This window comes from Phalacrocorax aristotelis, chromosome 5 (genome assembly GCF_949628215.1).
Source record: "Phalacrocorax aristotelis chromosome 5, bGulAri2.1, whole genome shotgun sequence".
Taxonomy (NCBI): Eukaryota; Metazoa; Chordata; class Aves; order Suliformes; family Phalacrocoracidae; genus Phalacrocorax; species Phalacrocorax aristotelis.
Genome location: NC_134280.1, coordinates 31,812,643 through 31,825,984, shown reverse-complemented (window position 1 = coordinate 31,825,984; position 13,342 = coordinate 31,812,643). Strand labels below are relative to the sequence as shown.

Below are 13,342 nucleotides of genomic sequence, written 5' to 3'. Positions count from 1 at the left end.
CTGCCTTCTCCCCAGCAGCATATCCATTACAAATGCTGCAAAGGGGAACCTCCGCCCAAGGCAAACCAGAGATCCTAAAAGTTGGGATGTGCTTCCCAATAAGCAGAAGCCAATCTGGGGAATGAGGCCTGCCTTTGCTAGGTTACAGGAAAGAAATGGCTGCAGGTGGGCCTGGCTTTGTGCCCCTATGGGGGAGGGCAGATGGGGCATGGCAATCTGCAGCTGGGGCAAAAGGCATCACCTCGTGCCACGGGGTTAAAATGCTGCTTCCCTTATCCAGAGCAGGGACTGGAAAAATCCTCAGCAGACAAGAATGTCTAAAAAGAAAAAAGGAAAAATAAAAAAGAGCAAAAAAAGTTACCCTAACTTGTGTTAACCACCACCAGGCTTTGGTGTCCTCACATACTACTGAATGTTTAAACATTTAGCTTGTCAGCTAACAGGCAGCTAACTGTACCTCATTTTCCTTCTCTGAGCAGGAGAAGACATAGTCTAACCTAATTTATTCCCATTTTTAAATACAGCACTGCCTCATTATCAGATCCATGCAAGAAAAAGATAACAAAATTTTATTTTAGATTAAGATCAATAACCACCATTTCCCAATTTTCCTCAAAAATACCAGTGGTTCGTGGGCTTAGTTGAGAGGTTGGGAAAGGAGCCAAGAAAAATCAGGATTTATTATATGCTGGTCTAAGTTTTTAATTGAGTACACACAGGCCTTTAGGAGTGAACTTGATTTTTATTTTACCCCAAACTACAATAAGGGTTGCTGTGACACAAAAACCCCTGTGGCTCAGTTTCCCCAGCATTTCTTCATTGGTTTATAAAACTGGCAGAATACATTAAAATCTTTCCCTGAAGAGCACAAAGCTTGAAGGAACTTCTGTCCTGCAGCGTTATCTTTTTACACGCAGCCTGAAGCATAAAGTGAATGGAAAGCGCTAAAGAATAGAGCCCTCATCAAACAGAAGCACCGATTTCCTGTTATGGCCTTAGCAGTATTTCTCAAAAACAAAGCGGGGGAGAAAGAGACAAAAGGTTTAATGATTTCTACCCACAGTGCAGTCTGAGTTTGATCCATTATGACTGTGGAACAAACACGACACATGCTACTGCAACAAGTCCACCAGAGCCCCCAGAGCCATCACCAAAACACGATGCATTTCAAAGTGCTTGGCCTAAAATTCCCATCGCAGCTATGCAAAGTCTCACAGACACGCAGGGAAGGAAGAAAGGGTGTTTCACTGGGACAGCCGAAGCCTGCTCTGTCCACTCCACTTCCTCCTTTCATCCTTGCTTCCTCACCTGCTTAAAAGCGGTGCTGTGCTTGGTCACAAACCGCAAATGAGACGAAAGTGGCTGTCAGAAGTGCTGAGCTGTTCAGGGCTACCTTTGGTTACCCTCCTTTTAAGCTGTTCAAACACTAATAAATTACCCATTTACTTATACTACCCAGCTGTTTGCCATCTAGAAAAATATATTATTTGTAGAAGGTTTTGTTCCATCACAAGAATCCTGTAAATAATATATCGGGATCAGAAAGCCAATACCACGTGGCAACTTTTACACACACCAGCACAACAGCGGGGGGGAGGTGGCGGGGAAGAAAAGGAAAGAGAGAAGCTTCCCGACCACTGGTTAGAAGTTAAGAACCTTCACAGTGAGCTTATCGAAGAAGCAAGTATTCACTAGAGTTCATGCTGTTGGGATAGTGAGGTTACTTAACACTACAGATGGAGAATGAGGATGACAAGTAACCTGAAAGGTTGGCTTATTAATTGGATTTTGATCTTTTGTTTCCATATATTATATATTATACTTTTATATAAATATATATTTGTATGGGTGTATATGTATAAAATATATGTGTTTATAGTCTAGATTAAATTTTAAAATTATATTAAAATACATATATATTATAACAAAGTAAAACACAAAATATATTCCATTTTACATGTATAAAAATATGACATCCTAACATTTCTTTTTATGTCATCCTATTTTCCACAAAAAAAAAAAAAAACCAAACCACCACACCAATTTTAGTAAACCCTACAAATACAAGCAGCCTCAATCCCTACCTCTTCTTTTATTTTTTACATAAGATCTCTGAAGAGTTCCAAGCAATGTTTAAAGAGAACTCTGGGGCTTTAATTGAAATGGCATGAGATGCTGAACCTTTAACAACAGTGTCTTTCAAACCCTGTGTCCATTATGCACTGAAATGCCTATCAAAAAAAAAAAACCAAAGAAGGAAGAGGTTTTCAGCATTCTCATTAAATTCTGACTTTTTCCTCATGGTTCCTGTAATTGAGTTTCACTTACAGTTGTCATGAAGTTTTAATAAAGTAGACAAAACTGTGATTTGCTGGTAAATGTGTGTATATAAGGAGGGAAATAAATATTTGAGAAGTACTCAGCCCACTTTCTTCAAACATCAGGGAGAAAGACAAAGAATACAACTCAAGCAATGTACAATTCAAGAAGAAACAGCTTTTGCAAGGAAAACTTTCATCTGGATGGCTGAGAATCGTTGCAAGAAATCCAGTCTGCTTAGCAATCCCAGACAAGCTGTCACGAAACTGCATGTCAGAATTTACTGCAAGATGTCCATTTGAGTTGCACCCCTCACACCTATTACTGTTAGATGATTTGGTTTGGGCCTTTTGCAATTTCACCTGCAAAACTGGAAAGAAGAAAGAAGAGCTTACCCATAAAAAGTGTCTGCACTAGAAGCAAGGTGGGCAAAAGGGGACTACTAAAGGTAAGGCGCTGTTAATTATAAATGGAATAAGACCAAACTGCTGAAAAGAGCTCCCAAGAGGGCTGGCCTGGTTTCTTTCATTTGTTTTGGGTGGGGGTTTTGTTTTGTTTTAAGATGCTTTGGTTTAGCAGGGTGATCATACTCTGTAGCAAAAGGGTTCGAGCTGAGAAAAATACAGCAACTCCACATGGAATGACGACTCTGTTAGGTGATACCACAGTGCGCTCTCTCTGTACAGATGAAAAGGCAAAAATAGCAGGAACAGTGACAGAGCCAGGAGATGACCCAACATTTAGTTTGTTGATCACTGTATTGTCTTGTTACTTAAGTCATTATATCACCACTGTCTCTCCAATTCATTAAAGCCAGTGTAATACTGACTAGAAGGTCTTTGATCACATGAACAGGGAGCCACGGCTCAGACATCCAAGCGACACTGTGCACTTGGCTGAGGAGCCAGAAGATCCTAGATTATAGCACCCTTGTAATTTATTGCACATTATTCACAGGAGAGACCTGAACCCAGGTTTCCTCTCATTTTTCCCATACTGCTACCTTGCACTTGTGTTAAAAATATTATATCTGGTCCTCCAAGCTGTTGCAAACATAGCTGTATACATCAAGCACAGTTTAGCAGGGTCTCACTACACTTTCACTATACTTTTCTTGATACAGAAATATAAAACCGGCTTATGCATGTTCAATACAGCCCCCAGCTGGTATGTTCTGCCTTTACCTGACATTCAGTTGGAAGCTATTGTGGTCCTGGAGACAGCACAGATGGGAATATTTCACAGGATCTTTCCCTACTAATCATTCACGCAGGTCCTTCCAATTGCCCCAGAGCCCTACCCTCTTGGACCAGCTTAGGCAAATCCATTCCCTCATCGGTATTTACACCCTTCAAATATTTGTACACAAGGTTATAATCCTGTAAGTGGCAAGATGGTCATACTGGTCTCACAAAGGCTAGCCAGAGTGAAGGCGCCCAGCATTCAGCTGCCGCATTCTCACACACAGCAGCCTGGGGTTTGGTTTGATATGCTAAACATCTCCATACCAAACAGATCCAGTCTTTGCTTTGAAATACTACTTAAATGCAGGCCACAAGTGAAAGAGGCTTCCAATTAACAGCAGAGAGCAGGGCTGAGCTCACATATTTAGACTGTTGAGGGAAATGAACACACTTGCAGTCTGGGTTCTTTCCTGCCCCTGCCATGTGCATTATGCATGTGACAAGAGCCCTTATGTGCCTGTGCCTTGGTTTCCCTGCTATACACTCAGGAGAGCCACCTTTCTCTCTTGGTGCAGCTCACTGCAAGGACAGCTCCACTATGTTCCAGATCACAGTGCTCTGCAGAAGCACCAAACCCAAGCCAAGCCTATCTTACAACTTCCCATGGCTGCAAGCAATGACAGAGCCTCACAGCAAGGCAGCTGGAGAAGGACAGTGGGTACCACGGTACACCTCTGGATGTCTTGACTTTAGGGAAGAAGTATCCCGTCAGCTACTCTAGACAGGTACTGACTAGCAGCAACAAAATTCTCCTCTTCCCCACCTCAGTCATGCAAGGCTGACAGTGCCAATGCTGCCTGACCTTAGTTCGCTAAGTCATGATCCCCACAAAGCATAACTCTCCTCCATCCCCAGCTATTGCAACTCCGCATGGCAAGGCAAGATACTTAAAACTTTTCTGTTTCTCATTCTTGCCTTATACCTTCCCCATTGACCACTGCCAGCCCCCTCTTCCAGCCTGCAACTCCAACCAGCCACCCCCTGCTCTCTGCAGCCATAAGGTTCCCCACTCCTCAGTCAGTACACAGCACTAGAAGAAACCGGGCAGCATGAAGAGCGGCCTCTAAGGCATTAACACTAGGCACTGCCTCTTGCAATGGCTCTGCTCATGGCAATACATTGCATAAGAACCAGGGCATGGCAATCTCTACAGTGACAGGAATGGGAAAGATCTCATGTTTCTCTCACCCTGTGGTAACTTCCCTCCGCTGTTTTCTCGCCCCTCCTTCTGCTCCACTTGACATCTCAGCACCATTTCACTCTTCTGTACACCCATTTCCTTGTTGTGGCCACACAGAGCAACTAACTCAAGCAACTACTTTGCCAGCACCCAGCTACAGGTGCCCACAAACAGCAGTCAGGGCAGGTACTCCACACTGTGCTGAAGTACCTGGGAGGAGAAGGCAAACTCCATTTTGACGGCCCATCCAGCTTTGCAAGCTTTTGCAGACATGTACCAGTTCTGTGTATACGCTCACGACAGCTAACAAGGGACTGGTCAAAAGAAAAAGTATTTATACGTATATCCACAATAAATCGCACTATTTTCCTTTTCATACAGATTCTAAGGAAGTAGAGCTTGCTAAAAGCATCAAACTGGCACTGCTCTTCCTCCACCCTGCCCTGAGGAAGGAATCAGCTTTCACAGTAGGTCCCAAAGCGGCAGGACTGCCCACAGGGTACTCCAGATTGCAGCCACTTTCATGCTGCTTTGGTCCCAGTATATTGCTCTATATATTGTACGTAGCCTCTACCAGTTCCCTTCTCTTGTATAGCCCAGTTAGAATACCCCACCCCCCAAAAAAAAAAAAATTGCATCAGGGCATGTAAATTTTATTAAACTACACATAGAACAGGTGCCCCTTTAAAGCATGACTCTCTTCCTCTTTGGAAGGCACATGTAGCAGGTTCCCTAGTGTCAGGTGTAGACTCAAGTGATGAAAGAAAAATACATAAATGTTTATTAAACCTTTGTTGCCATTCACACCACCAACTTTCACACCCCAGTGCCAAGCTGTTAACGAATTCCCATGCTGTTCCAGAAGACTTTTCACAGCTCCTGTCAGAAAAGGGAAGTTTCACGAGGGCAGCACTCGCTGGAAAAGTCTCTGCTCTCGCAACCATCAACAAAAAATGTTCACAACCAGCTGTTTGTGGAATAAATGTGTCTTGCCCAAACTACGTAGGAATAAAGAGCTTCTTCCTGCAAGGCATGGGACCACCTTCATGTATACCTCCTGATAGCATAAATAATCTTGAGACAAATATGTAATACTTCTCAATTTACCTAATGACCCAGACTAAAAATTAGCCATGATAAGCCAACTGACCACAAGCCAGTAGAGGAGGCTCCAGGCCAGGTGGCAGCTGTGTGTTCAGGCTACAGCTCATACACTCAGACACAGCATCACCTACTTGGGGAGCTCTGCAGCTCTAAGCTGCTGCCCAGGCAGGCAGTCCCACAGCAAGGCTCCTCTGGGCACACAGACCCCTCAGGGAGGCAATGGACCACCTACCCCTCCATGCCAGATTTCCTTTCTGGCACCCAAACTCTGCCATGCTGCCGTACAGCTGGCAAGCGCGAGGCGGGGTCCTACAAGCAAGGCGCACACTGCCTGCTCGAGCCTCAGCAGGTCTGTAGAGGTGCCATGGTGAACTGCAGCGGAGGCGGTGTGAAACTGCACAGCAATTCCCTCTGCTGCCACAGCTCCTCTTTTCCCCCCACAACTAGGTCTTTTACCTGCCTCTGGAGATCCTGTTCTAAAAGGAACAGGCAAAGGCAATATGTTTCCCAAAAGATAAAGTGAGCATTGCTACTCCTCTCAAAGCCATCCAAAACAAGAGGGAGGCAAAATTAAACACCATCCCAACTCAAAAAGTGACAATTATTACACATTACATTACAGCTTAGACAGCCTTTACAATAACAAAGCTTTGACAAGCTCACATTTAGTTTGTCCCTGGAGGACACAGGGACGCCTACTCATGTCAGTGTTTTGCACAGCATGTTGCTCAAAGCTTTACCATTTTGAAAAATGCACCTGAGGATCTTCAACTTCTCATGTAGATCATGTAATTCAGCTGATCATAAAGCATAAAGAAGAACTAAGTGACTGTTTATCAATGTATATTGCTAAATGAAATCAATCCCAAGCACTAGAACAGAAGCAGACTTTTCCTATAACACAAATGAACAAAGCAAATAGCTTTATTTTCCTCTTTTTAGTATCAGAAAATTGTGTTCCCAAATAAATCCTTATATCAACAATTTAGCAGCATGCTTCTGTCAACCCTAGTTGACAGATTATAGCCCGATATTCTATAAATTTTCTCATTAAACTAAACAATCTCAGAGATCTATTAGCACTCTGTCTCTGCCTGTACCTAATCTCCCAGCTTGCAAACAGCTAGCACAGAAGCAAGATACTACAGAACACGCTGCATACCTCAACTTCATATCTTAAAATCAGCATGACCTGCACTATTTGCCCAGGATGTATAAAAGAGTGGAGAACTGGTCCTTCAGCATGAAGGTAAATAAACTGACCAAGTAAGAGACTTGTTAGCTGATGGATCTTCAGGTATTTTCTGTCGCTTCTAAATATTATATCAACTGATGTTTTCTAGTGGAAGGTAATTACTGCCTTAAAGACAAAAATGACTAAGTCTTTTGTTTTATACTAATTCCAACAATTAGAGATTCAATTTTTATTTTCTAGATGAGTTATTTGAGCACCACGTCAAGTGACAGATTAGTACCTGAACCTGCTCATTGTCAAAGCCTGTAGTTCAAATACACAGTAGCCATCTCCTCCCTGCACAGTGACTAATTTCCTTCGTCAGTCAATCTGTCTCTCCTCCTTGCTGTTCTCACAACAGAGAGATGCTGTAAAAGCAAGGTTCCCCCAAGTGAGATGCTCAGCCTGTGTGGATCACTGCACTGAATGGCATGCCTCCTTGGAGCAGGTTTCTTGCAAAGCCCATTCCCCTTTGTAAGTGCCAAGAATCAAATCTTGGCCACCTAATGCAGCGTGTTCCACATGTTAGCTCGCAACACGTTAAGCAACTGTGTTAACTGAGATGGATAGTGCTGTCAAACAGGAAGCTGGCTCACCAGAATGGAAACAGTGGGATACGCTGACCTTTTAGATTCAGAAATAAAGCATCCCTAAAATGACATGAAATGTTTCATACTAAAAAACAAAACAACTACCTTCTCGCAGAGCTTTTATCCCTGTACTGTGTAAACAAACACATGTGCATGAGTTCTGCCTGTATGCAGAACCTGAGCCTCTCTCACAGAGCAGAGGCTGACAGAGGAAATGAATCATTATCACCCTGCTTGGAAAGAAGTTTGTACAAGGAGTGCTGCGCTATTAACCACTGCCTGGAACTCCTGGATTCAACACCACTGCTGCTCCCTCTGTTCGCACAGTTCAAATACCTAGCTGTACAAAATAACTAAAACCAACAGATAAAATCCAAATCCCCAGGCAAAGCTTCTATTAAACTACTTTAAACGTGCACAGGTTTTATTGATGACATGGAGGTGAAACTAAAACTTACAGGCTTCTCATCCAAAAGAATAAGCACTGAAATAGCCTGTTTAGTATTAAAAAAGCCTCTTGAAATGCAAAGTTCATTGTGGAAAGATTTTTCCCAACCACGACCTCCTGCCCGTCTCCCTCAAGATTAGGATTTTAGGTTTGTTTTTTTTCAGGCTGATATTTTGGGTAGAGGGAGAAAAGTTTTGTTTATTTTAAGATTTCACTGTTACTGGAGAATCATCTCTAAGTCGAAGGGACTGCAGAGCTTTACAAAGTGCTTTGCAGCAATATAGTAGGTGAGTGAAAACAGAGATATCAGCCTGCACGTTTAGCACTACAGCTACCGGCCATAAAGACAGCATATATATATATATAACCCTTATATACAATGTATAATTTTAAAAATGAAAGACTATAATATGCTGTTCAAAATGGCCCTGATACGAAGAGGAATACTAGATACCATCTAGCTATACACATAGAGGTTCTATCCAGCTCTTCTGTGCTGACTTCCTTGAAGCAGCAACTTGCCTCATGGTATGGAACAAATGTGTCATGAATATGCTGACTGATCATTATCACCATATTTCACACTTCAGCAAGATCCAGCTAATGCTTTCTAGACAGGCTAACAAGGTAGGGCTTGTTGTACACCTAGTTTCAGATTAAGCAATCAACACAGCTGATATAACCACTTCCAAGATTTGCCACCAATTTTCTTGCTTTCTCCCTACATCGAACGACCTCAGGTGCTGTCTTCTGCCAGTGCAGAGAAGAGGGAAAAGAACTTTATTGAATACCTTGTGCCTGAGCTGCAGAACTGTGGGAATACCCCAGAGCCAGGAGCGCTGTCTCCACCAGCTGGCTAAAGAGCACATCTTTGCGAACCAGAACGAACTCAGCATGCTCTTCTCGATTATCGTATTCAAGAGAGGCGTCCGACTGCTCCACCACACAAAAGACTGGAATCATCAAACCTAGATGAAAAAAAAACAACAACAAAACATCAATAACAGAGGAAGAAGTAGTGTGTCATACATATCTGATTAAAGCTGTAAACTAAAACACCTCCTAGAAGGCTCATCTTAAGTGGAAATCTGCCTTTCCTCCCTGTGGGATAGCTTTTGTTTTCTTTCCAAGGGAAATACTGAAGTCTCATCACTTGACTCATTTAAAAACCTCACTGAAAGCTCCAGAGAATACAATTCAGGAACAGAATCACAGTCAGCATGAGGACGAACAAGATTTCCTAATAAGACCTTTTCAACATTGCAGAAGTTTTCTACAGTTCCAGTTCTACAGTTTCTAAAGTCCCTGTTCTTTCAGGTCAGAGTTTCTCCACATTCAACCATAGGAAAACCTGACACACAAATGCCACTTCTGCTTCTCTCCTCACAGTGAAAGTACGCAGGTATCAGCAGAGGCTAGTCCCATACACAGTTCTCAGCTGGGGTAGGTTTATTTGCGCATTTTCAGTGGCCAGTCTTCTCACTGTGCATGGAAAATACCCTTGCATTGATTTTGCTGAAAATTATAATCTTGTGGTGGCAGCTGATGCAGACCCAGAGAGGCCAGTGGCTGTCCTCCCACTGTATGTATGAAGAGAGTGAGAACAGCTCTCTTTGAAAGAGGGTCAAGGATGAGGAGGAACCACAGAAGTGGAAAACTCAGGGGGTGGCCTGGATTCAATTTTGTTCTGTTTTATTGTAAATTTACTTTTGTGGTTACAGGATCAAGTCATCTATGGCAATAAATTGTGGGGCATGAACTTAAAGGGATTCAGTACTACAGACAGTAGAGAAACAAGCCAATTTGCAGGAGACGGCCCTACAGTACTCAAAGCATGTGCATGGAGGGAAAATGGAACAGATGGAAAACGTACAGAACTGCACGGCCATTTCCATCGCCTGCTACAGGCCAGGCTGTAGTCAGGGGGTGGCAAAAGAAAAAAACATTACCTCCAGTCACAGAAATTTATGAACTGGCTACATAAAATTTGTTAGTCCCTAGATAAACTAGGAAATATCGGGGCAGAGACAAATCTCAGACTAAAGCAGGTCTCCAAATGTGCTATCTAAAGTTCATAATACTGCCAGAAAGTTCACCTCTCACTCCTGTTCTTCAGAATGAAATATATCCATTTCCAGCAGATAACAACTATGAAAAAACCCTGAGTATATTTATGAAAGGCCAGACACAAATCACTGTATTCCTGGACCAGGCACTTCTTTAAGGGAAAAGGAGGAGAAAGCCACATTTCAGTTCTCCTTCTGTACAAAGTCAGTTAAATATCTTCACGATCTTCTACTATCAGTAGCTTCAGAATTTACAAACCAATACTTATATATTCCTTCAGAGGAGTCACCCTGCCCTGAAATAGATGCTGTCACACCAGTAACAACTGCTAAGGGACTTAAATCCTCCTTGTCTTGAATTTGAAGAGACTAGTTTTACTTTAAAAATATATTTTAGATACACAATCCTCACTTAGTGACCTGTCCGGCATGGAGAGGCTCCCAATCTGACATTCTAACTGCAGGCCAGCAGCAGCACCTACAAGCCACAATATCCAGTTGATGTGTTTTAATTCTTTGTTTTAAAATGCATCCTGAAGTAATGTGTAAGTAGGTTACGGCATCACATTGACGCTGCTCCCTCTTCACTGCTTGATTCTGGGTTAAACTGATGCATTTTGCAAGTTCAAGCAGCCAAATTCTAACACACAGTGTTAAAAAAAAAAATCTCAGCAAAAAATATCTCTAGGTGCTTTCCTGAAAAGACATTCCAAGGCAGACCCTGTTCCTCTGAAATCAATTACAAAATTTCTATTCCTATCAAAGGTTAAAAGCTGGATTCTATTTGTCCATAAACCATTTAACTAGTTAAAATTAAATTTAACCTCTGTAAGCAACAAACTTCCCCTCCTGTCAAACATGCAGTCTGTCACAGCATTTTTGATGGTGCTATTAATCTCTTAACAAAAGATTAAGATGCTTGGCCAAATGCTGAGGCTGTGATATTGGTTGTGTAAACTGCATTTTGGCAAGACAGGAAAAGTAGGTGAATGTAAACTGCTGAGAGGGATGCCACCGCATCTTTTTCCCTTCTGCTGGACGCTTTCTTAGTCACACAACAGCCTTTCCACCCTTCCAGCACAGAAGTTGCACCCATTCTCCACGCTCATTGTTTACTGTCTTGGTACAAACAGGATCTCAAATGCTAGAACTGATGCCGAACCTGACATCACTTTTTGGATGGCACAAGGGACCCACAGGACTCTTGCCCATGACGACTTTCCTGCCCCTTGCTGCTTCCCATGCTTGCAGGGACACTGCTACAGAAACAGCTTTTGCAAAAACATCTCTGAACTCAGTGACCCAGTGCAACTGATGATAAGCTGCTATTAGTACCTTAAAAACAGAGAGCAAAGGGCAGGTTACCACATCTACCATTGCTAACCCATTCTCATGCCTCCTGCTGTAGCACCTGGAATCTTAATACCAATCCTATTTTACTAAAACACAACAGTAATCCAACTTATTTCCAAGTAAAACTCACTCCAAGGAAGCTCCATCTGCTTTGCCCTCTATTTCACATTGGAGAGTTAAGCTATAATGTCTCCAATGGATTTATTGCCTCAAACTTCTCTGTTTCCTGATGTTATCTGAAAATAAATTAACATACTTTCAGTACATTGGAATCAGAAGAAAAAACATCTGCAGCCAAAAGTCAGCATGCTCTTTACACACTGATATACACCATGTCTTGCTCTTAGATGCATATATTATACCTGCAGCTCACTGCAGGGCCCTAACAGAAAAGCAAGGCAAGTTAGTCACTGCTCATTGTCAATCCAGTTGAAGAACTTACAGCAATACTCAGAGAGCAGGAGACCAAGCATCCATAATGAAATCTCACATGCAGTGCTACAGCAATGCAAGCCAGCCTTACTCAGAAGTCCCGAAACTCCTCAGCTCTTTCCCTAATGACCAATCAGCCAGAACTACCGTCATCCTCTCTCTCCCATGAATACACACAAAAAAGACTTAGGTCCATTTTGCGCTGAACTTCCGCGCACTCGTTGTCCCAGCTTTAGAGAGATGCTGCGGTGAATCAAGCTGTACAGCTCATGGTAGATGACATACGGTGCTGATTTTCACACTCGGAGAAAACAAGGGGTAATCTGAGGGCTAAAAAGGAAACAGTTTGTTGCCTTAAAGGATGAACACAGTGCTGGAACGCACACAAAACATTAACAGCAATCACAAATTATACAAAAGACTTTCTCCTTGATATTAATTCACTTAACTGACTTATAAGCAGCTCTCTCATGCTTCTCACAGAGCTTTGACTCTGTATAGATAGCATCAGTCTAAAACATTAGGGGAGCATAACACAAGATCTACATAAAGGCTTTTATAAGGACATCCATATACAAGCAAGAATTCCATCTAATCTGTGGAATAGAACAGGAAAAACATGTTCCCACTATTACGGAGAAGAACAGAATGGCTAGCAGTGACTGGTACCTTTGTATAATACATATTTTTAAAACAAATCAGAGATGGGATTTAAGCTCCACTTTTGCTTTCACAGAAAAGCTGCAATGTACAGAGAAGACTTTGTAAACATAGTCGCATTTTTTGCTGAGACTTTTCTAAGGGGCAGAAAAATTAAGAAGAAATTAAGTATGTATCAGAGACCTGTGTCCAAATGCACTTTTTCTCCTCTCCTTGCCCATTCCAATCAAAATTTCAGCTTTATTTCACTGGGGAGCTATCCATGCTTAAAAATGAAGGAAAGAGAAACAGGTATTTCATTCAAGAAGTGAAAACTCTGGACACTCCGCTGCGTAAAACATTCATTTTTATAAAAAACTTGAAGCCAGTTAGAAGTATTACCAAACTGCAGTCATGCAGCTCCCCAGAAAACATTTTCAGTTGTAAGATTTGCAAGTAAAAGCTGTAAATTTCTAATGACCAACTAGAAGGACAAGACAGAGCAGATATTAAGAAGTCCTGCACTGTTTCTTTTGTTCATCTGCAAATGATACTTTGCCCAATGCATGCTTTAAAGCAAGAAATAAATGTGATCCTGTCAGCACCGAACTTCTACACATTGTCCACTTCCACATAACCATCACAGGCCCAGCACATACAGCAAAAAAGAAAAGGGTACAGAAAGCTGAGGAGGAGGTTATTCAGCCACCCACCTCTCCAGCCATTAAATAGG

The 13,342-nt window shown here is 42.3% G+C and overlaps 1 protein-coding gene across 4 annotated transcripts in view; it reads right to left on the bottom strand.

The window, feature by feature from the left end:
• The window catches only part of SATB2 (SATB homeobox 2), a 137,462-nt gene that overhangs the window by 104,471 nt on the left and 19,649 nt on the right, over positions 1 to 13,342 (bottom strand). For all 4 annotated transcript variants that reach the window (XM_075093862.1, XM_075093861.1, XM_075093859.1 and 1 more), the window contains exon 3: positions 8,911 to 9,087. In XM_075093862.1, the coding sequence (XP_074949963.1) occupies positions 8,911 to 9,087 (177 nt within the window). The remainder of the gene's footprint in view (positions 1 to 8,910; positions 9,088 to 13,342) is intronic.